The sequence below is a fragment of the Bos javanicus genome, chromosome 3 (assembly GCF_032452875.1).
Source record: "Bos javanicus breed banteng chromosome 3, ARS-OSU_banteng_1.0, whole genome shotgun sequence".
Lineage (NCBI taxonomy): Eukaryota > Metazoa > Chordata > Mammalia > Artiodactyla > Bovidae > Bos > Bos javanicus.
In genome coordinates this window covers 648049-670329 of record NC_083870.1, presented here as the reverse complement: position 1 = coordinate 670329, position 22281 = coordinate 648049, and the positions used below count along the sequence as shown (strand labels likewise).

Below are 22281 nucleotides of genomic sequence, written 5' to 3'. Positions count from 1 at the left end.
TATATAAAAAAGATCCCTTTTTACAAATTCTAGCTGTCATAAAATTGTATAACTGGGTGTGAGGTTAGCATATTACCTAGTGGTTACTTTTGGAAAAGTTATTGGAGCATAAAAATGTTCTGTATTACTACGCTGTTGTCATAATACTTGGTTTTATGTCTCACTTGTCTGATGCTTGAACTCTAGGTAGCTTTAACTTTAAGAAATACGATTATCAATGCAGAGATAAGCTCCAAAGTCACCAATCAGAAGGGAAAATAACTTCCACTTCCACTTGCCTTCTGAAGTAGGAGAGGTATACAGTCCACTTTGGAGCCTTGAGAAGAGGTTGATGAAGTAGATTTTACAAATATTTTTCAAAAATGTAAAAGTAACTTAGCCCTAAAGCCATAAGCTTTAGTTGGCTAAAAGTTTACATACGTAGGGTGACTCATTTGTCATTGAGGAAATGAAATACTGCTGAAGTACCTATTTAGTGTGAAATAGATCTAATTTTAACTGTCTTCTTGGAGAATTATTCAAAAACTAATTTTGAAACAAATCAGAAAACTCCTTCTGTACATCTGATCTTAAATTATTCTTTATAGACCTGAGATGGCAAATATTTGCTATAGGTCTTTTCTGTTCTTGAGAATGAATGAATTCATAAGTGAATTTGAGAACTAAGAAATTATGCATGTTTTATCTTTATACATTAATTGTAGAGGTGTTAACAGTAAAGAATGATTAAAGTGTAAAACACAATTATAATATTATATATAATATATTGTACTACTGTTTAGAACTGCTCTCTAATCAAATCTTTTTTTGGTAAGGCTATATGAATGTAAATACTATTGAAGAGTTTGTAGCCAAATTCATATTTTATTTAATCTTACAGAAAAATTTCCATAGAATTATGTTGAATATTATATTTATATTGTAATTACTTTATATATATTATGACATATGACAGAAGGAAATGAGAATAAAGGATAGCTCCCAGATTTTTGCCACCAATGCCTGGGTAAACTATTCCATTTACTAGGGTAAGCTAGTTTGGAGGCAGAAATCAGGAGTATTTTTTGGGCCATGTAAAGCATATTTGCCTTTCAGTTATGAGTGGAGATGTTATATAAAAGGTCAGATATTGAGTAGGCTTGGCAGAAGCTGCATGATGATAGACCATCATCAGTGTAACTTGGTAAGAAGTTCTCTGAGCAGAAATGTTCAAATGACAGTATATCCAAATGAATTAAGTCCTGAGGTTTTACATGCCTTTTTATTCAGCAGTACATCTTTTAATGTACGGGGGACTTCTACATTACAGGGTTTTATCACCTAGAGATAATGTCTACTATAAAAGTGAACTGAAACTCCCCACTGTTGTCTTTCTCACCTGGACTAATACAGTAACCTCTTAACTGGTCTTCTCACATCCTATCAGTCTGCATCTGTTATCTCCAGGCGGAGTAAACTTTTAAAAATGTAAATCTAAGCATATTGTTATTCACTTGCCTAAAACTTTTAAACTGTTTGCCCTTGCTGCCTGCCAAGTCTGCTGCCAAGTCGCCCCAGTCGTGTCTGACTCTATGCGACCCCATAGACGGCAGCCCACCAGGCTTTCCCGTCCCTGGGATTCTCCAGGCAAGAACACTGGAGTGGGTTGCCATTTCCTTCTCCCTTAAGGCAATCTAAATCCATGCCTTGGCTTGCAGAGTCCTGCACTCCTGGCCCTTTCTCTCACTCACTCAGCTCTTGACAATTTGGCCTTCTTTCAGTTTTTCTAACAACACTCTAAGCTCATTTCCCTCTTAAATTTCTTGTGAATGCTATTGTCTCTACCAAAGTGTTTTTGTCTTCAGCAACTTCTACTCATCAAAACTCACTTAGATACTACTTTTCCAAAAGTAGTATGACATTCTAATCAGAAGTAGTTCTCCTCTCTTTATCTCTTTGTGACCTGCTATCCTTCATCACATTTGTCAAAATTTATAATCATACCTTTATTTAAGGGATTGTTTAATACCTGTCTTTCTCTGTATTCTCTGAATGTTTTCATTCACTATAGTATATTCAGTGCCTAACACCATATCTGTTTTCAAAACAGTAGATATTTTGTTGAATGAATGAATAAAACAATTGTTTAAGCAGTGAGATGCCCTAGAAATTATTCTAGCTTGGGAGAAACATGACCAGATTTATGTATTGGATCATTTTGGCAGCTTTATAGATGGTTGATTGGAAGGGAGTAAAATTGAAAATAGCAAGACCATGTAAAAGGTCACATGACCTATTGCAGTAGGTCAAGTGAGAGATGATGAGTGGATGAGTAATTCGATCTTAAAGTATAGCAGTTGGAAATGAGAAGAATGGACAGGGTTTTTTGTTTTTTTTTTTTAAATATTTAAGAGCTAGAATTGATGGGACTTTGAGAAAGATTAGTTTTTAAAAACAAGAGAATGATACCTAGGTGTCTCAATGGGGCAATAGATAGTAATACTGTCAACTAAGATAGGGATTTCAGGAGAAACTGCCAGTTACAGGGGAAAAAAGATACATGAGATTTTCTTGATACGTTTAGTCTGAATTACCTTTGAACATCAGATGGAGAAATATAGTTTCTGGAAGTCACCAGAGAAGTCTGAGGTGGAGATAAAAATAGAAATTGTCAACTTAACAGATAACAGTTGAAATGGTGAGAGTGGATGAAATGGTCTTAGGAAGAGAGGATTAAGTGAAAAGAGGAAAGTCTATACTACAAAGAGCAAGCAGAGAAAAGGACCTGGCTGAGGAGACAGAAAAAGAGTGATCTGAGAAATAGGGCAGAAAGAATGCTGTATCCAAAGTCACGGGAAAAGTAAAGTTCAGGGAGGAACTCATCAGTAAGTGCATTGTGACGTAAGGCTGTCAGATATAAAAAGGACTGAGAAATTTTCTTGAATTTGGCAGTGCTTTGGCACTGCAGTTATTTTGTGGAGGCAGAAGCCAGATAGTAGTGGTTGGAGGAGAAAGATTTTTTTCTTAAAGTGGAGACATTGTCATGTAGATGACTCTTTCAGTAAGCTTTTCATTACAAATGAAAAGACAGAGAAAAGGTAATGTCTGGGAGGGAGTAATAATTTCAAAACTGAGTATGTTTACAAAGTAAAGAATCTTTGTAGAAGAGTATGTATAGGGAATAATTGATGTCCTCAGATAAGCTATTTTAATCTTTGACTAGACCTCTGTTCTCCATTTTACCTTGTAGAATGGAAAAATTAGTACATTAAATAAGTTTTTTCCTGAATATATAATAATTATCTTAAGCATATTTAAAATTTCTTTTTTCTTTTAAAGAGACACTAATACATTTTTTAATTGATAATTCAGTTTTATAGTTACCTGACAGTGTTCATCTTCCAGATGTCCAGGTGCTTTTACATGTTGCTTAATTTAATTTCCCATAGAGTTCATAGATTTTCTTTATTTTGATTCAGGATTACCAGGATAAAAATGTTACTAATAAAAAAATTTTAATAGTAATTGACATGTGTCACTGCAAAGATTTATTTTCTTTCACGAATTATATGTACATTATTGAACTGATTGATTCTGATCAGTGTTTTCATGTATTTATTTTGAATTTTTTAAAAAAGCTTAGTCTAATATATTTAGTTTAAACCTTAAGACCATAAATGCAGCTACCTGGTTGCCTAAGTAGTTTTTGTTTTATTAAAATGTTTTTTAAAGAAATAGGTGTACAGCATATATGTTGCTTTTCTCCTGTTGTGAAATACTTTGCTGTAAAACTTACAGCTATGTGTACACACATTGACAACCCTTCTGTGCTAATTAGAAACTATTTAAATAAGCACAGTTACATTTGTCCTGCATTTAGTTTGAATAATATATTCTAATAAGTAGTTTTGATTTTCCTTTTATTTATATCTCTTTCATACTTACTATAAGGGGAAAAAGCCTCTTCTGACATGTACTGCTCTTGCCTTTTAATAAAACTAGCAATTTTTTCCTGTTAAAAATATTTAGGCCAGAAATTCCCCCCTCTTTTAGTAACAGTAACAACAATAACAAAAGAAATGTATAATCTTAACATTTAACTTTTCAGAGGGTATAAGGAAATAATTTTGCCTGAAATTACGGCCATGACTGTAGTAAGTTGCTTTATATTCATTACAGTGATAATCATTAAGTGGAAGTTGATAATGCCATTAAGTCTGAGACTTATACCTGTAGGCAATTATGCATGTGTCAGACACTCATTTTCTATTCTAGATTTAAAGAAATAAAAATGGTAATTTGGGACATTAGAAACATAAATACTAATTATCCATTATTTTAATAAGCAGACTTCTTTTGACATTAATGAAAGGTTTACTTACAGAAAGAGACTTGTGGATGGTCAGAAACCACTGAAACAGATTTTACTAATTCTACTAGGGTAGATTGGGAATGGAAAAACTGAATGTGTCTTGTTAAGTATTATTCCCTTAAGATTATATACTGTCACCAAGTTGAAAGTTTATTTTAATAATGTCATTTTGACAATATTACATCAAGTGATATTTTAAATGACATTAAATGTACTTTGACAACTAATTTTTGTTAAATATCTAATGATTAAAGTCTGCTGTATTAGTTGGGAAATTAAGTTCAGTATTCACACTGGAAAATATCTGTGTATACTGTATTTAAATTCTAGAAGAAAAAAGTTAATGAAATCATATTTCATTTAGATTTTTTTTTTGTATTCTCTAAAACTAGTTATCACTTAGTTGCTTAGAATGAAATAGGTCATCTCCTTTTCCCCAACTACTCAGTTTAGGTTCTAACAATTAGTGATATATTTCATTTTTTGGAAGTTGGGGAAAAGGAGATGAGATAATTCATTTGCCTGTACTCACTTGTTCCACCTGTTGCTACCCAAGTCAATGTCTACATTTTTAGTTAAATTGTTTTCTAATTCAGAATTGTCTATGATAAAAATAGCTCTCATTGAATTTTAAGTATATAAGTGGCACTGTGTTAAGAATTTTGTATCTATTATCCCATTTGTTGCAGTTTAATGAGGTAATATGATCCTCATTTTACTGATGAAGAAGCCAAGACTCCAAGAGATATGTAAAGACAAGTGAAATAAGTAGTAGAGTCATATCTGTGTATCTGTTTCATTAATTCAACTCATATTAAATGCCTGTTACCTTGTGGCAAATACTAGGCCTGGTACCAGGATGCACGAATAATAAAGCTAATGCTCCCTGTGCTTGGAACATAGAGTTAATTAATAATAGTAGTAGTAATAATAGAGTTATTAACCATAATAATAACATAGACACTTATATTGCATTTTTTGTGTATGTCAAACATTACTTTGAGCAATTTTTATATGTTTATTTACTTAATCCTCTTCACAGTCTTATACAGCAGGTATCATTATTCTCCCCATTTTCAGATAAGGAAACTGAGGTAAAGAGAGGTTAAGAAACTTGTCTAAAGTCACACATTGTGTGTCTATGTTAGGAATGTGGTTCAAATCCAAGCAGTCTGATTGCAGTGTCTGTGATCATAACCACTACCCTTTGCCTCATCTAACAGTAAAGACAGATGATATAAAAATAAATACGTATGTCATAAGAGTTTTAAAAGAGGAAACAAGGTTTAGTGGGGAACACACGAGTGAGTCTTTGTTTCTTCTGGCACAGGCTCAAATAAGGTATTCCTGAGGATGAGGCATTTTAGTTGCAATCTGAAAGATGATTATATGAGTAAGTTAGGTCAAGGAGAAGGAGTAAAGGGGATAATGGATATTAATAGCATTTGCAGAGGCTCTGAGAAAATCACATTAGAATGACTAGAAGAATTCCAGTATGACTGGGGTATGCTGTGGCTTCAAGAGATAGGTAGAGTCCGTATTGAGAAGGACCTTTTGAACTTTTTAGGGTTTTAGATTTTAAAAGTAATAGGAAGTTGGTGAAGAATTAAAAACAGGACATACGGCCTGATCTCATTTGTTCTGAATAGAATATGAAGAATTGACTAGAGACTAAATCACTTAGGAGGTTCTCCTTAAAATTCTATCTCCAGTAAGGATTTTAACCTGATGATAGAGATAAGGTAGAAATGTGAAGAGAGTCAAGAAATATTTAGAATGTAGAGTATACAGGATTTGATGAATGAGGCAAATAATTGAAGAGGAGTCCAGAATATAAACTGAAGTAACAACTCCAGAATTTCTATTTGGGAGATGGTTTAGCAGTGAAAACCTGTTTGGAGGGAGAAGGGTGAGGGTGTGTCTTAAACCTGCTTTAAGTATTACAGAGCATGAGGCCAGGAGAAGAGAATTTTCAAATACAAGAGAGTTGTCTGCTTGCTGCTGAGAGGTCAAGTGTAGATGAGTTCTAAAAATTCTCCCACTAGATTAGTAAGTTCAGAGGTGGTCAGTCTCATTAGAGCAGTTTCACTGGATTGATAGAGGGCAGATTTAGGAGAAAAAGTAGAGATGAGAAATAAGAAAAGTACTTCAAAACAATAAGCAAGGAGAATGGTAGCTGGCGGGGAAAGTGGTTTTAGAGAGAGTTCTTCTAAGCTGTTCATTTTCATTTTCATCTGGAAGTCGCATTTTACCGTGCTAAGTAATCTGATCAATCAGAGGGACAGACAGATTTGATTTTTTTTTAAATAGAATATAGCTGAGGAAAGAGTCATGAAAAGAAAAACACTGGATGAGAATTTTGGTAGGGTTTATGTACCACATGGGATATGCATTTTTAGTTATTTTCTTACTATCTGTTCTCCCTCAAAACTGAAAGTGAAATAGAAATAGAAGACTTTTATGAACAGAGGGATATAAGACTTGACAGTTCTGGAGTACAGGGAAAGAAAGCCTATGTCGCATAGATAAAATGACAACTGTATTTCAATCCATAAATTTTAAATATCAGAGGGAAAATGGAACCAGGCATAGTCTGATTCTATATGTATCCCAACCCCATGTTTTAAGTTTAAATCACTTTTGTGTTATGTCATGAAAAAAGTATATTGGATTAAAATGATCGTTATTGATACACAGGTGGATTTTGATTGTCAGAAGTAAAATTTGACTAGAATATTATTTCCAAAAGATTATAGGAGATTTCCTAGTAAATATTAGTGTTAAAGTTATACTTTGTTTTTGGCTTTCATAAAATAGTTCATTTCTATATAAAGTCAGATTACACTAGTGAGAACATTGAGTTTCAAAAGAAGAGCCTTGCCTCACAGTCATCTATGTGGTGGATAGTAGTTCCCTGTTTAGAATCTACTCCTAGAAACAATTTCTCCGCTTTGAATCAGGGTCAGAGTATGCCTCCTTATATAAATGATTGGAAGACTTGGATATCCAGTAGTCTTGAGTTATGCGGAAAAGTTATAGGTTCCTGACATTTCCAAATAGAAATTTTACCTTGGCCTAGAAATTATACTTCAGATGTTTGCCCTTTCTATGTATGTCAGGCAAGTTGGGGGTACAAAATTTGTGGAGATAGTTGAGCTTAATTATTGATGTATCAATATTATTTCAGAGGATTTCATCATACATTTTGTTTCCTTGTAAATTGATTTTTATTTTAAACATTGGGCATAACAAAAGGGAAAATATTGACAAGTTCTTTGTGTAATAGAAAATCCCTGAGGCAAAGAATAAATTATTTCTACATGATCCACAACTTAGCTACTATACATGATTAATGGTGGAAGATTGTACAGTTAGAATAGTGACCTAGCAGCAGAGAAAATGTTGGGCATAGTAGTTCTGAACTAATTATTGTGGCGATATTCTACTTAGTTATCATCATTTTGATAACTTTGTTTAAATTTATACATAGGATAGGTCTCCAGGGACATCCTAGCTAAAAGACCAAACAATATTTAGATGATATACAAATCTAGTTACCAAGATAGCTTATTTTGTTATCTACTTTGAGCATGTTTTTTTTTAGAGCCACAAATGATTATAGTCAAAATGCACAGACTGAATGATTTGAAAACGTGTATTAAACAACAACAACAAAAGTTTATTTGTGGTTATTACTGTGAAAGGCTTGGAAGCTACCTAATTAAGTAAAGGTCAAAGAAGTTCCTTTCAAATTATATTCCAGCCCATTCTATAATTTTTTTCTGAGCCAGTGCATTAATCTGCAAAGGGCTCTTTTATTTTAAATTTGCTTTCTAGAATCTCATGTTACTGACTATTCACTTCTAACTCCAAAGAATGAAATCTTTTACAGTATATTGTCTTGATTTTTATGTTTTTATGACTGTGCTTCTGAAGCATATGTTTGAATGGGTGGTAGTTTGCCTGGGTAGAGATCACTCTAAGCTACTAACATCGTCTGTTGTTCTTGATAATTGAAATCAAAGCAATATGTATGGCTCCTTAGCAGGTTGAACAAATTTAAAGTGCTTTTTTCCCCTCACACTGTCCTTGTGCTAAGTGCACCACAATTTTATTGACAGTTTAATCTCTCAGTGCCCTGGAAAAGATACAGGATAGTTTTCCAGTAGTCTGATGCCAAAGTGACAGTTTGCATTACCAGAACTTTGTCAGAGTTGCTGATATGAATTATATATCTTTTTTGAGAAATAATACCGACAGTTGATATTTCTTAATTAAAATATGTGTTGAAGGAATCTTATTTTCTACTTAGTATTCAAATTTTTTACAAGATAGTATAGCAAGTAAGAACTTCATATAGAAAGAAACTTAGAGAAAAAGAATCTACCACATTATTATCAGTTTCATCATCTATAAAATGGAGATAAAAGTATGTGCTACAAAGGTTATACATATCCTGGGACATGGTAATGTTCAACAAACTTTAGTTACTGTTATGATGGTGCATTCTACGTAGTCATTGGATTTGATTAAGTTCTCAACCCTAAGACTCCTCCTAAATTAAAATCTCTACTTTTTAAGCAAAATATTTCAGTAATATATTTCTAAGTAAGCATACAAATAATGCAATTTTTAGGATGTATTTGCTGATCTAGGTTCTAACACACAGGGCAAGTTATTGAAAATTAAAATGGTTACAAGTGTTTTTTCAAATAAGATAATAATAAAATTTAATTTCTTGGTTCTTTAGATTTTTATAGACCTTTTTAGCTTAAAATATGCACTTTATTGGAAACGGTTTATTAACTTATCTACATTTCTGAGAAAATCCAATCTGATAGGTTATATACATCAAGAAGAGGAGTATTAAATTAGGAAGACTAGAATGAACAAGGCTAGGAAATAAATTTTTAGATTTCAGATATATACTTGCATCAGTGCTTCAGTTGAAGAAACCAGGTTCTGTGTTGTGCAGTATTTCTGCCTGAGATGTAATTTATATTTAACGCTACAAAGAGAGAACTGAACTAGATGGGGGCAGGGGGTGGTCTGAAGTATTTGTAACTAACAGATATAATGATGAGCCCATTTTACTCCAGGCTGATGACTTCATTGACAGTTTAAATGAACAAATTCTGTCAACTGTAGTCATTTTGTAAATTAAATGAGTACTGCTGTGCTTTGCATGAATTTTTATAATGTGTGGGTTATATTACAGAGAGATTAAATAATAACTTGGTAATAGGTAACCTCGGAAGAAAGTATTAATTCACACTGATCATCTTAAGGATACTTCTTGCTTTTGGAGGTTGGAGGTGGTCTTGGAAGTTGGTAGATATTTTCTACACCATTTGGACCTCTCAACAGCTAGCTCTTTGTCTACTATATTCCTTTAGTCATAGCATGCAAATATCTATAGCTGCCTCTAATTTTACTCAAAAAGGAAGTTTTGATAAAGCGTTTAAATGGCTTCTTTTTTAAACTTTTTTTAATTGAAGGATAATTTCTTTATGGTATTACATTGGTTTCTACCAAACATCAACATGAATCAGTAAATGGCTTCTTTTTAAAAAAATTTTGTATTGTAGCATAGTTGAATTTACAATGTTGTGCTGTTAAATGTCTTCTTAAAACTTATGCTCCTATTAACCAAAGCAGGTCTAAGAAATTCAATCCTACAGTTCTCTCACACCTGCTTTCCCCCCCTATTCCTTCTTTACTTTAAAAGAAAAATAATAGCAAAGCAGTTTATAAAATGTTTGAGAGATAATGAAAAAAATAGCCCCAACTCTACCTGTTAACTAACCTCTTACTCTTATCATTCAGCCTTTTGGCTGTCATCACCAATTCCATATCTTAAGAATGACTGTGGTTTTGGCATTAGTGGGATAGAAATTTCAGCAACATAACTAAAGAATAAGGGAAAACTCTATGTGGACAAATGACTAACAGCAAATATGTCAAAGGTTGTCAAGGATAGGACAGATGCTTTAAAAGTGCCATTTGGAAATCCCTGGGTGTCCAGTGGTTAGGACTGTGGCTTTCACTGCCAAGAGTGCAAGTTCTGTCCCTGGTCAGGGAACTAAGATCCTGCAAGCCTCATGATGTGGACCTAAAAAAAGTCCTGTTCTTGATAATTTTACATAAGCTCAAGATAGGTTAATTTGGTTATTTTATAAGAGAGCCATTTGGTAAAATACCTCCTCTAAAACACTGAATTATCATATCTTTGAAAGTTGTAATGGATGGTTAATTTTTTTTTCTTAGCAGCTGTTTATATCAAGGACATAGTCAACAGAAGTAGTACGGAAACAGAATGAATACAATTTGGTAGGCCAGCTTTATAACTGATTCAAACTTTTACTTTCAGAAAGCAATTAATATTATAGAAGAGGATGTCACATGAGTTAGAAGTGAAGATGTAAGAACTGATAATCCTGAATTTTATCAGCTTGGCTTCTCCTCTCTTGGAGAGAATCCTTTTTCCTTTCTGCTACTGTTCTGTATTCTTAAGTCCTGTTAGTTGTCCTCTCACAGGATAAAAGCTAGAGCAGAGTTTCTGTCAGGTTCTCTTTTAGTAAGTGCTCTAGCATGTTCAAAAGGAATGCAGAAAGATACGAGTTCTTTATTGCAATAAAAAGTGGGCCCAATAACCAAAAATCTTGAGTAATTTTGATTTCATTAAGTTGTTACTGCTTATGTTGATACTGTTTTCATGACAGAAAGCTTCTTTTTAGTACCATCAGGTACTGTATCAAGTGCTTGAAATAGTATCCAGAAAATAAGTATTGTTACAGATGAGTTTTCTTTCTGCAAGAAACTGGCAGAAATATTACATGTTTGGTTATATAGCAGTTTTTATTCTGTATATACATTTTAATGTCCCCCCAAGCTGTTATTCATCATAAAATGAAAAATTTATAAAGCCCTGTTCAAATTTGTCTTTGAATATCTGAGTACTCCTTTTGGAGAGGAGGGAAGAGGTGGCTTTAAAGTGATTTGTATTGATTTCTGAGTTTCTTAATTTTTATTTACCATTTTATAAAGATTTTATATGTTGAGATAGACATGTATTATGAGTATCAGCTATGGACTCAAGATGGAGTTGCCTCCCATAATTTAGAAAACAAATTTCTTTCAAGATTAGTTGGGGGGGAGAATGGAATATATCAAAAGGTATGATCTTATAACAGAGTTTTAGAAAATAACTAAATTTTTCTCCCCCCTCCTTCCCAATAGAGTACAGGCTGTAATCCCTCCCTAGATTGTAAGTCCATGAATTTGAAAGAACAAAGAATTTGATAGCAGTTAATTGCAGCAAAATTTTTACTAAACAGCTTCTTTTGGAGCCCTTGCATCTTCTCAGAATTTCTGAAGGAGCCAATGATAATTATTCTTAATACTCTAGCAACTGAAGGAAAAAAGTCCTGAGAATTCCATTAAATAAAAATACCAGTTTATAAAGTATGTCATTTCATGTTAATGTTCTTTGATTCCCTAACAACTAAATATGGTTCTCAAATGTGTGTGATTTTCATCTGAATCAAAGGGAGTCATGTTGCAAAGCTAGAATTTGATTCAATGCCACTTTGAAATATAGAGTATTTCTATAACACTTGCTTTTGAACTTTAAGTGAGAACCATGACAGATGTGAGAAAGAGTTATGACAAGGACAGCCTAATTTAAGTTTTAGAAATTTTAGGAAATGTCATCTTTTTATTGATTTCAGAGACTTTTTTCAAATGTTTTAAACACAATTTTCAGATAACAATAATGAAAAGCTGAGCCCCAAACCAGGGACAGGTGAACCAGTTTTAAGTTTGCACTACAGCACAGAAGGAACAACTACAAGCACAATAAAACTGAACTTTACAGATGAATGGTAAGTTAATGTTTTTGTAAAGATGTTTTTAGCCATTTTGTAGGATTGTATTAGATATTATTTTTAACAGTTCATCTTTGTTTTGCAATAATGTATTGGTTCTCAAACTTTAGCATGCTTCAGGATCACTTGGAAAGCTTCTTAAAACACAGATTACTAGACCCCACTCTCAAGAGTTTGAGGTGGAGTCAGAGAATTTGCATTTCTAAAAAATTCCCAGGTGATACTGATATTGCTGGTCCTGGGATATTTTTCTGATAGAAAATGCAAAAGATGCTCAATCACCAGTATACTAATAGTGCAAAAATTAATAAGCCTAACAATTTGGAGGTTTTTGCAGGCTTGGTCCAATGTAAAAGATGTATGTTTATGTGTATATACATATATATTTTTGGTTTGACATTATTTTAATGATACTGAATATATTTAATTCTCCCCATAGAGTTAACTTTATAATAAATATTCCCATATTACTACTTAGTTTTCATAAGTATTATTTTGTCAGCTAATAGAATCCATCAAAAGGATGTACCATAGTTTTACTTATCCATTTCCTTTTAGTTAGGCAGTGAAGTTACTTATTTTTACCAACTAAGACTATGAATATCTTTGTTTACAAGCTTTTTTTCTACTTTTAAGGTGATTGATTTGGGGTACTTTTTCCAGAAATAAAACTGTATCTAGATTAAAAGATATTGAAAAATTATTTTCAAAAGGATCATCTGTCATTACATTTCTCCCAACAGCATATGAAAGTACATGTTTTGCTGTCTCCAGGCCAGTATTCAATATCAGTATATTCATTTATTTGTAACTTATGTATTTGATTTTTCAGTAATTTTTATTTAGTTTATTACTAGGAGTTTGAACTTCAGTGGTGGTATAGATTCTTTTGGATGGCATTTCTGATTATATTTATTACTCATTAATCTAGTTAAATATGATATTTAAAAAATTAGCTATGTGAACTTCCTAAATTCTTTGCCACTGTCTCATTGCCTTTATCATGAGAGACAGCATCCAAAATACTATATTTAAATTTATTATTGTTATTATGTAAATTAATATATAGGCAACATAATCTTTCTTAACATAATTAATTATATATTAATATAATTATATGTGATTACTATATGGTGGTTATGTTAATCATTTAATAACCAATATATTAATTATTCTAGATAATTGATATATTAAATTGTACATTATTATAATGTTAGTATAATATATAATGTATATAAATGATATATAATATAGTTATATATTGTTTATTAATATATAATTAATTATATGTTGATATATGATAATTATTGTAATTCACAGGTTTCCATTTGTGTTTCTGTGTGTTTTTTAATATTAAAATCTTTGATTAAATAGCATTTTCATTTATTATTATTGAATACCTTCTGTGTTTCAAAGCCCGCTCTAGACTTTGGGAATACACTGATGAAAAAAATAGACAAAAAATATCCCTGCCCTATTTGAGCTTATTCTCTAGGTATGGGAAGCAGATGATAAACATAATAAATAAATGATTTGTATAGCAAAAGCCTATTAAATGGTATTAAGTGCTGTGGAAGAAAATAGACCAGGTAAAGATGATTGGAAAACCCCAGGAAAGGGTAGGCATCATTGAGAAGATGACATTTGGGCAGTTTAAAGGGTAAGGAGGAGTGAGCTATGCATATCTGGGGGAAGAGCATTCTATGCAGAGAGAAAGCCAGTATAATGGCGCAGAAGTAGGAGCAGTCTTAGTATGTTCAAAGATCTTAAAAAGAAAACAAAACAAAACAGTGTAGCTGGAGTGGAGTGACCAAAGGAGAGAGTAGGCCAGTATCTATTATAGATAAGGTCAGCCAGGGAAGTGAGAAGGGTCTTAAAAGGAAAAAGGGTATCTCTGGCTGTGTAGATCTGGTTGTGTAGAGAATAGGCCTTGGGTTGGCAACCCACTCCAGTGTTCTTGCCTGGAGAATCCCAGGGGCGGGGGAGCCTGGTGGGCTGCCGTCTATGGGGTCGCACAGAGTCGGATACGACTGAAGCGATTTAGCAGCAGCAGCAGCAGAAACCGAAAGACCAGTTAAAAGGCTTTGGCAGTAAGCAAGGTGAGAGGTGGTGTTCAGTCGCTTAGTTGTGTCCGGCTCTTTGCGACCCTGTGGACTGCAGCACGCTAGGCTGAGGTGGTGTCTTGGACCAGGATGGGAGCAGTGGAGGTAGTAAGAAGAGATTGGATTCTAGATGTATATTTGAAGGCATGGTCAATAGAATTTCTTTATGATCTCTACTGTTTGACCTCAGCTTTTAAAAATTATGATATCCCTGGCTCTTTTTCTTAGTATATAATTTAAGATCACAAAAGATTATCATATTTATTCTCAAGTCTTTTCTCATGTTTCTGTACAGAAGGGACTGATTTCTTATCAAGAATCTCATCTGAGCATATTTTAACCAAACATCTTTAGTCCCACTCTTCTTTTGAATGGTACTTTTTCTTCTTTGAAAACTAACCATGAATTATATTCTCTTATTTACTAGTTTCTTATTTCTTTAGCAAAAAAGTAGGTAGCCTTTTTTTCTGGTTATAAAAGTATTCTGTATTCATTATAAAAAAGATTTTTAAAATGCAGTCTTTTTCATCTATGCCGGTATGATGTCTTGCTTTTATTTTAGTTTCTTTGATGACAGGAAGGCAATAGAGTACACAGACAAATAGTTGAGACTCTGAACCTGACTAGCTGTCGGACCTTTGTAAATACCAGTTTTTTCATCTGAAAATGGGAATATTTAATACAACCTTCCTCAGGGTTTATTGGGAAGATTTAATGAGACCATGCAGAAAAGGTACATAGCACTTAGCTCGTTGACTGGCACACGATAAGCTTTAAATAGTTGTTAGCTACAGTTGTCATCTTTTATAAATTGCCTTTCACATCCTTGGCCCAGTTTTTTACTGTGGTGTTTATGTTTTTCTTACTGACTTATAAGAGCTATATAGAATTAAGTGAGGATAATATCATTCGTCTTTCATTTGTTGCAGATATTTTCCCCAGTTTATTGTTTGTCTTTAAGTGCTTACGGTAGTTTCACTTTATGGTTTCAGCTTGTGAGCTAATTAATGCTCCTTGTCCTTCTCAGAATTAGAGGAAGATTTCTTCTTGATTTCCTTTTATAGTTCTGTGCTTTTATATTAAAAATGTTTAATCTTTTTATAGTTTATTTTACCATGAAGTATGATGTAGGGCTTATACCTCAATTTTTCCACATGGCTTTTCCTTTTTCCCAGTACCTTTTATTGAACAATCTAGTCAGTCATTTATCTATAATTTTAAAATACCATATTCACACATGCTAAATGTATTTACTTGATTACTTGTCTTTTCCACTAACGGCTCTGTATTCCTACATCAGTGCCCTATCATAACTTCTACACTGAGCATTCTATTTAAGCCTGCATCATAACTTTCTCAATGGGGGAAAAAAAAAGATGTATATATCACATTGGCTTATCTTTATCAGAATTGCTATACCTAACTTTTTGGTTATAAAGAAATACATGTTCATTGCAAAAGAAATAAGAATCTTAAAGAAAAGTTGAAAAAAAAATTACAGTAACCCAACTGAGATGACAGTTAACATTGGTGTCATCTTTCTGATATTTTTCTGATAAATATCCTTTCTGATCTTTTCCTCTGTGTATATACCCATGTAGATATGCATTTTTCTTAAAAATATACATGGATGCCATTAAAAAAAAATTAAATTGACTTCCATAATTAGCCAAAAAAAAGCTTTTGTAAAATTTTGACAAACATTCCATGATAATTTTTATTGTTTATTGAGTCACTGCTATTTGTCTACGATTAACGTTTTTTAAGTTGTTGTAGCCATTCAGTTTTTTCTTGTTCACATCTTTACTAAATTTAAGAAATTGTTCCATTTTTCTGAATTTAATTTTAACCTTAATAAGATTGTTATACATTTTCTTCTATTTTCTTTCCCACTCAATTCCCTTTTTACACATATGTCATGATTTGTCACAGAATGTTCATTGAAAATTATTTATTTAACTTGGTATGGTGTTCTGCTCTAGCCAGAAATTCTAACAGAATTATGGTTATCATCAGGTAGGTATTAAAACTAAAATAGAAAAACATTATTCTCTCCTTCTACAAAACTATGGTGTCGATCACTTGCCATATTTGAACAGCAATCTAGAACTGGCAGTGATCTACAAAGGGCAATTCAAAGACCAAAGAAACTTCCAGGCCTCTTTTCAAGTATCAATTTAAAAGTAGCCTAGAACAATAAAGTCTAAAAGGGTGTATGATCAAAGTTTGTAAAATCAGTAAGAATTTTAATATGGTGAAACATCTGTAGTGAGGACAAGAAGAGAGATTATGTAATTAAGTTAAAATTCAATAGAGAGACTTGTAAAAATATATACCAGATCGTAGGTGCATCAGTCAGTGAAGAATTTATATTTTTGTCTCTCTTTAATATTAAAAGTGGATTAGAATAATCACCTTGATTTTTTTTTAAGTGATGTTTCACAAGTACTGCTAATATAAATCTTGTGTTTTATTTGTATCCTGAATTTTTTGGATCAGCTTCTCTAGTTGTAAATTACAAAAATTATCCTAAAAGTTGGCATTTATTAACTTCTTGGTGAAATAGCTTGTCTTGATTGTAGGAGCAGTACTGCCTCAAGTTCCAGAGGAAATGGGAGCCACTGCAAATCTGAGGATCAGGAGGAATCCTTGGTCCCACAGAGCCCAGTGCAACCACCAGAAGGAGAGAGTGAAGCAAGTAAGGTGATATTTTGTCCTGACAAAACCCAATGTTGGATGTTTGTTTACCTATTTTTCTGATACATCAGTGCTACAGTTTTGTTTTTTAACTTTTGCATCAGTAGTCCACTCACTGCTGTTGATGAATTATCAATAGCAAACGCAAAAGATAGGGACCTTAAGCATTTAAGATGAGGCATCACAGGGAAGTGTAGTTCCCCTATGTGGGTACAGTGGCCAGGATAGATGGTCATCATACTGACAGTACATTAGATATAAATGTTGGCTTGAGTTATCATTACCATTTTTATACCTAGCAGTGAAATCCAAAGTATCTATCTTGATTTTTTTCAAAGAATATAGGTTGTTTATGGAGGGAAAGAAAAAAGAGTTAAAATCTAAACAGGTTATGAGTGAATCCTGTTTCATATAAGAAGAGCCATTTGGAGAATGTTTTTAGAACCCTTTCCTGGAATATTTTTATGTGATCATCATATGAAATTTACGGCTTAGTACAGCCTTAGAACACAGTAGATTTTCAGTACATATTTGATAAATGAATTCATGAATCGTTTTTCATTAAATGAATACATACTTCAGTGTAACAGAGCTAACAAGAATTAAATACATATAAGGAGAAGGCAACGGCACCCCACTCCAGTACTTTTGCCTAGAAAATCCCATGGACAGAGGAGCCTGGTAGGCTGCAGTCCATGGGGTCGCTAGAGTCGGACATGACTGAGCAACTTCACTTTGACTTTTCACTTTCATGCATTGGAGAAGGGAATGGCAACGCACTCCAGTGTTCTTGCCTGGAGAATCCCACGGACTGGGAAGCCTGGCAGGCTGCCGCCTATGGGGTCGCACAGAGTCAGATACGACTGAAGCGACTTAGCAGCAGCAAGATGACTATCTAGCAAGCAGGTGTCCAATTAGGAACAAAAAAACCTGATCCTTCATAGGTCTATAGAATTAAATCCCAGAAATAAATATTTTCAGTAGCCAAATAGAATTTATGGTGAGGCTAACTTTACTCTTTGCTCATGATATTTCAAATTAGACCAAGTATATGACAAAAGGAAGAAAAATACTCAGTTTTTAAGTTTATATTCTTTGACATTTAGGGGAAAATAAAATCAAAATGAGGAATGTCAGTTGGGAGGAATAATCTCAAGCAGGATTCTTCACATAGAGTTCCTGAAGGTCCATGCATAGGCTTTGGGAAGAGGCAGTGGGCAGAAGTGATAAACAAATAGCGAATACCCAAATCTATTCCTGATAGTATTTTACTATTTTGTGGGTACAAACATAGTATTTGCATTATACTCTGGGGGAGTTTTTATCTGAGTGTCAGAGGTTTCTATGACCCTAAAAGGGTTAAGAACTGCTTATGTATAGGAAACCTAGAATATTAATTAAATTAGTGTTTATTTTTCTTAACAAAAAAAAGTTAGGAGTTAATGATAATTTGGTTTAATTCCCAGAAACTCCTGAAGAATCATCAGAGGATGTGACACTTCAGGAAGGTACATCTGCAGAAAGCACAGTTCAAAACCATATAGATACAGGTGAGTTGTTTTGTTCTCCTTAGATAATTCCTTCATATAGGAAAGCAAGAAGCCTTAATCTGTGTTAGTCTCTCCAGAGTTAGAGACCATTTCCAAATAGATGTATTGTGGAATTTTGTTCTTCATGTAGGGGAATTAGATTTATATTAGAAAATGTCTGAAGTTAGATTAAATAATTAGTGTTGCTGACATGACCAATTATTACTACTTTATTTTCTGACAGCACAATCAGATAAGTTTACTTCTGAGTCACTGGATTCTGGCTCAGGAGAAAGGAATGACTTCAATCTTGATAGCCCTTGTGGGGTTGCAGAAGAATCCACTTTGTCTGAAAAAGGCAAAGAACCAGGAACTTCAGATCAAACTAGCACTCCAAGTGCTTCCAGTACCAGCAATCCTGAGCCTCAGTCACAAACAGAAGCCATCGGGTCTTTGGCCCATGAGGAAACATTGACCAGGGACTCTGCTCTCCAGGACACAGATGATAGTGACGACGACCCAGTCCTGATCCCAGGTGCAAGGTATCGAGCAGGACCTAGTGATAGGTTGGTAAATTTTTAATTAACATGAACTATAAAAATATAATTCACAAGGCTTTATTTCTTTCTTTGAAGTTATGTAAAAGAGTTTCTCCGTTTTTGACAGTTACTTCCTGTAAGCGTGTCTCAGGCATATAAACTCATAGAATTTTGTAAACTGTAAGTAATTTCACATATTATATATTGCATTCTTTGAGCAAAAGAAGAAGATACAAAGAATTGCTGTTTATCTTCAGCACAAAGGCTTGGTCTTCAGTTTACAGATTCAGAGGAAGGAATATGGAGGATGGCCAACAGATTATTTACTGAGTTAGGGTTATCTTTAGTTGTCAGGTTGCCTCATAGAGATCTTGGCCTGTATCAGTTTGGGGTTTTTTTAGCGTTTAGTTTTTCTGCTCTTCTCTTAACCCTGGATTAAGGTAGTGTGATAAAGTTCTCTTTTTGAGAACATTGTGTTTTTCTCTGACTTTTACTAAGTAACTCAGTTTCAGAAATGAAAAGTCATACCAAGTAACAAATATTTTAACTGCAGTAAAGAATTAAATTGCTTACATGTTCATAACTTTTTCCATTTTTGATTTTATGTGTTCATAAGGATATATTTTATTTTTTTAGTAGGTAAAGTAAGTCTTTAAAGTATATTGCATTCCATACATTCCTAAAACTATTTCTATAATTAGTGCCATCATAGCTCATTGTAAGTTCTGTCCCATTCTAGGGAATCAGATTTTACCTTTAAAATCTTAGCTTTCACAGGCATGAAGAATTGTATCACATGTATTTATGCTCAATGTACTGCTGTTTATAAAATGTTCTGACATTTCTGTCAAGTGAAAAATACAATGAAAATATTAATTTACCATTAAAGAGTGGCAATGTTATATAATGATCAAGAGCATAATGACTTGAATTCTGGTTTTATCATTTACTAGCTGTTTCCTCATTCAAATTACTTAGTATCTCTTAAAGGTTCGGTTTCCTTATCTATAAAATGAGATTATAATTGTTTAGAATTGTTGTCAGAATTTAGAAGAAAATCAGTCAAAGGACTTGTCTCACTTTGAAAGCACTAAATAAATGATAGGTGTATTAAATAACCAAGACATTCCATGTAGCTACTTAGACTTTAAAAAGCAATTACAATAAGAATGGCTCTAGAGAGGACAAGCAAAATTCCTGAATATAGTAACTTGAAGTTCAGTTTAGCTGCCGTTTCTTAACTATGAAAAGATGGATAAGTATCTGCCTTTAGTCATATTTGGTCAAAGTGTTTACTTTGCAGTGACTTTTAAACAACATTTTGTTGTCACCTAACACACATTAGTCTTCAGATTCTTAGTATATATTTTAGACAAGTAAAACTTAGTTTCATTTCTTTCCATACTCAGAGGGAGTCCCATAGAGTATTATTACCACTTGATGTATGCAAATAAGGTTGGCAGGCATGGCACAATTTGAAAATCAAACTGATGGTTTCTAAAACCTAGGATGGAGAGCCAGAGACTCTAACTATTTTATGCTTGTACATTTTTGGCTTTCAAATTATATAAGCAAACATATGTCCTTCATTTTTTATCTGTACTTACATAGCTTAAATGATACTAAGGTCGTAATTGAAAATGAAATTTAAGTATCCATTTCTAGTAAAATGTACCATGTCACTTACCAAGTCTGTTTGTTTAGATAGGAATTATATATTTTTGGTAAATATTAGACACTTGCAAAAAATAATAATTATTTAACATCTTGTATTCAGGCTAATTATATAACACTTTTACCTGGCCTGCATTGTAGATGAGGAAACTTGAGGTGCTAAGCAGAGATTTTGTATATTCTAGACCTAAGGAAATTTTTTTTTTTAACACGGTAGTATAACATGAATGAAAAAGGAGAATTTGTGGGGAGAATGGGTCCTAGAGAATGCAGAACATCTTGCAGCATATTGTCCTTACCTTGGATATCTTACTAGAAACTATATTATCTTTCTATTGAGTATTATCATTTACTTATCATTTTTGTAATACATGATTTATGTATTTTAGGGATTCTCCTGAAGTTTAGACATGCCACAGAATTGGCACCTGATAGCTTCATTGACCCAAGAAACCCATTTGCTGAACTAGACTAGCAGAATCTTTTAGAGGAGAGATGATCAGGTTCAACAGCCTGAAAGTGACCCCACTTTGCGCATGTACTCTTAAATTTGTGCTCTCATGGTTAGATCCAGATTTGAAACCACCTCTTGGTCTGTATTTGCTTTCCTGCTTTTTTTTTTTTTTAACTATTAATTAATATTCTGTATATTCATTTTAGGTATTTAGCCTTTTTTGTCCTATATATTATTTAGTTATTTGTCCTATATATTATTCTATAGGACACAGCAGTAAACTTACTTAAGAGTAATAGAAAGATAATAAAATTCTTCCTTTTGAGAAAATTAATTTATTGAAGAGGACAAGTATGCAAACCATTTATAAATAGAAAATAGTTTTAATAAATATATGAAATTAGATACAATATTATATATATCAGTGTGTACACGTACATACACAAAGTTGTACATACTGAGATAATGCTGAGGTGATTAAAGTGGCTGTTTCATAATTACATCAGTTTTCCTTTGAAATTTGCATTATTCTTTCCTAGCTATTTACCAAAAAAATTTGCAAATGATGTAAGATCTTCCTTCTGACTTTTCTGTAAGTAATTTTGATAATTCCTAACTTTCTGAGTACCAAATTGATTAAATTTTGAACTACCTATATAAAGTATACTTTTTATTTCTGTACCTTTCTAAGGGCTCTTCATCCCTGGCCATTTATCTTACTTCCAGAATTTGGAGGAATGAGTATGTTGACTTTTTTGTTCTAAAGATAGAAAGTTTAAGAAATTTTACTTCTTAAGAACATGAAAAGAATCATTCACCAGCTTAAGAATAAGCATATGATTTTTGTTCGTGAGAATTTCTATTTCCAAGGGAATAAAGAATTCCAAAGCTCTGCTGTAAAAATCATACCATTTGGTTCTTAGAGTCTAAGTAAACATCTCACTTGGATGAAATGCCAAACTAAAAGGATGCATGTCCCCTCTTGCTGCCATTTGAGGAACCCAGTCAAGATTAGTTTGGTTAGGCCAGAGAGATGGTCCCAAAATTAA

The 22281-nt window shown here is 33.0% G+C and overlaps 1 protein-coding gene across 8 annotated transcripts in view; it reads left to right on the top strand.

Moving 5' to 3' along the window:
- DCAF6 (DDB1 and CUL4 associated factor 6) overlaps window positions 1–22281 on the top strand; it is a 181503-nt gene that overhangs the window by 116074 nt on the left and 43148 nt on the right. For all 8 annotated transcript variants that reach the window (XM_061399352.1, XM_061399359.1, XM_061399373.1 and 5 more), the window contains 4 exons: window positions 12117–12234; window positions 16922–17037; window positions 18503–18586; window positions 18810–19131. In XM_061399352.1, coding sequence (XP_061255336.1) covers window positions 12117–12234; window positions 16922–17037; window positions 18503–18586; window positions 18810–19131 — 640 coding nt within the window. The remainder of the gene's footprint in view (window positions 1–12116; window positions 12235–16921; window positions 17038–18502; window positions 18587–18809; window positions 19132–22281) is intronic.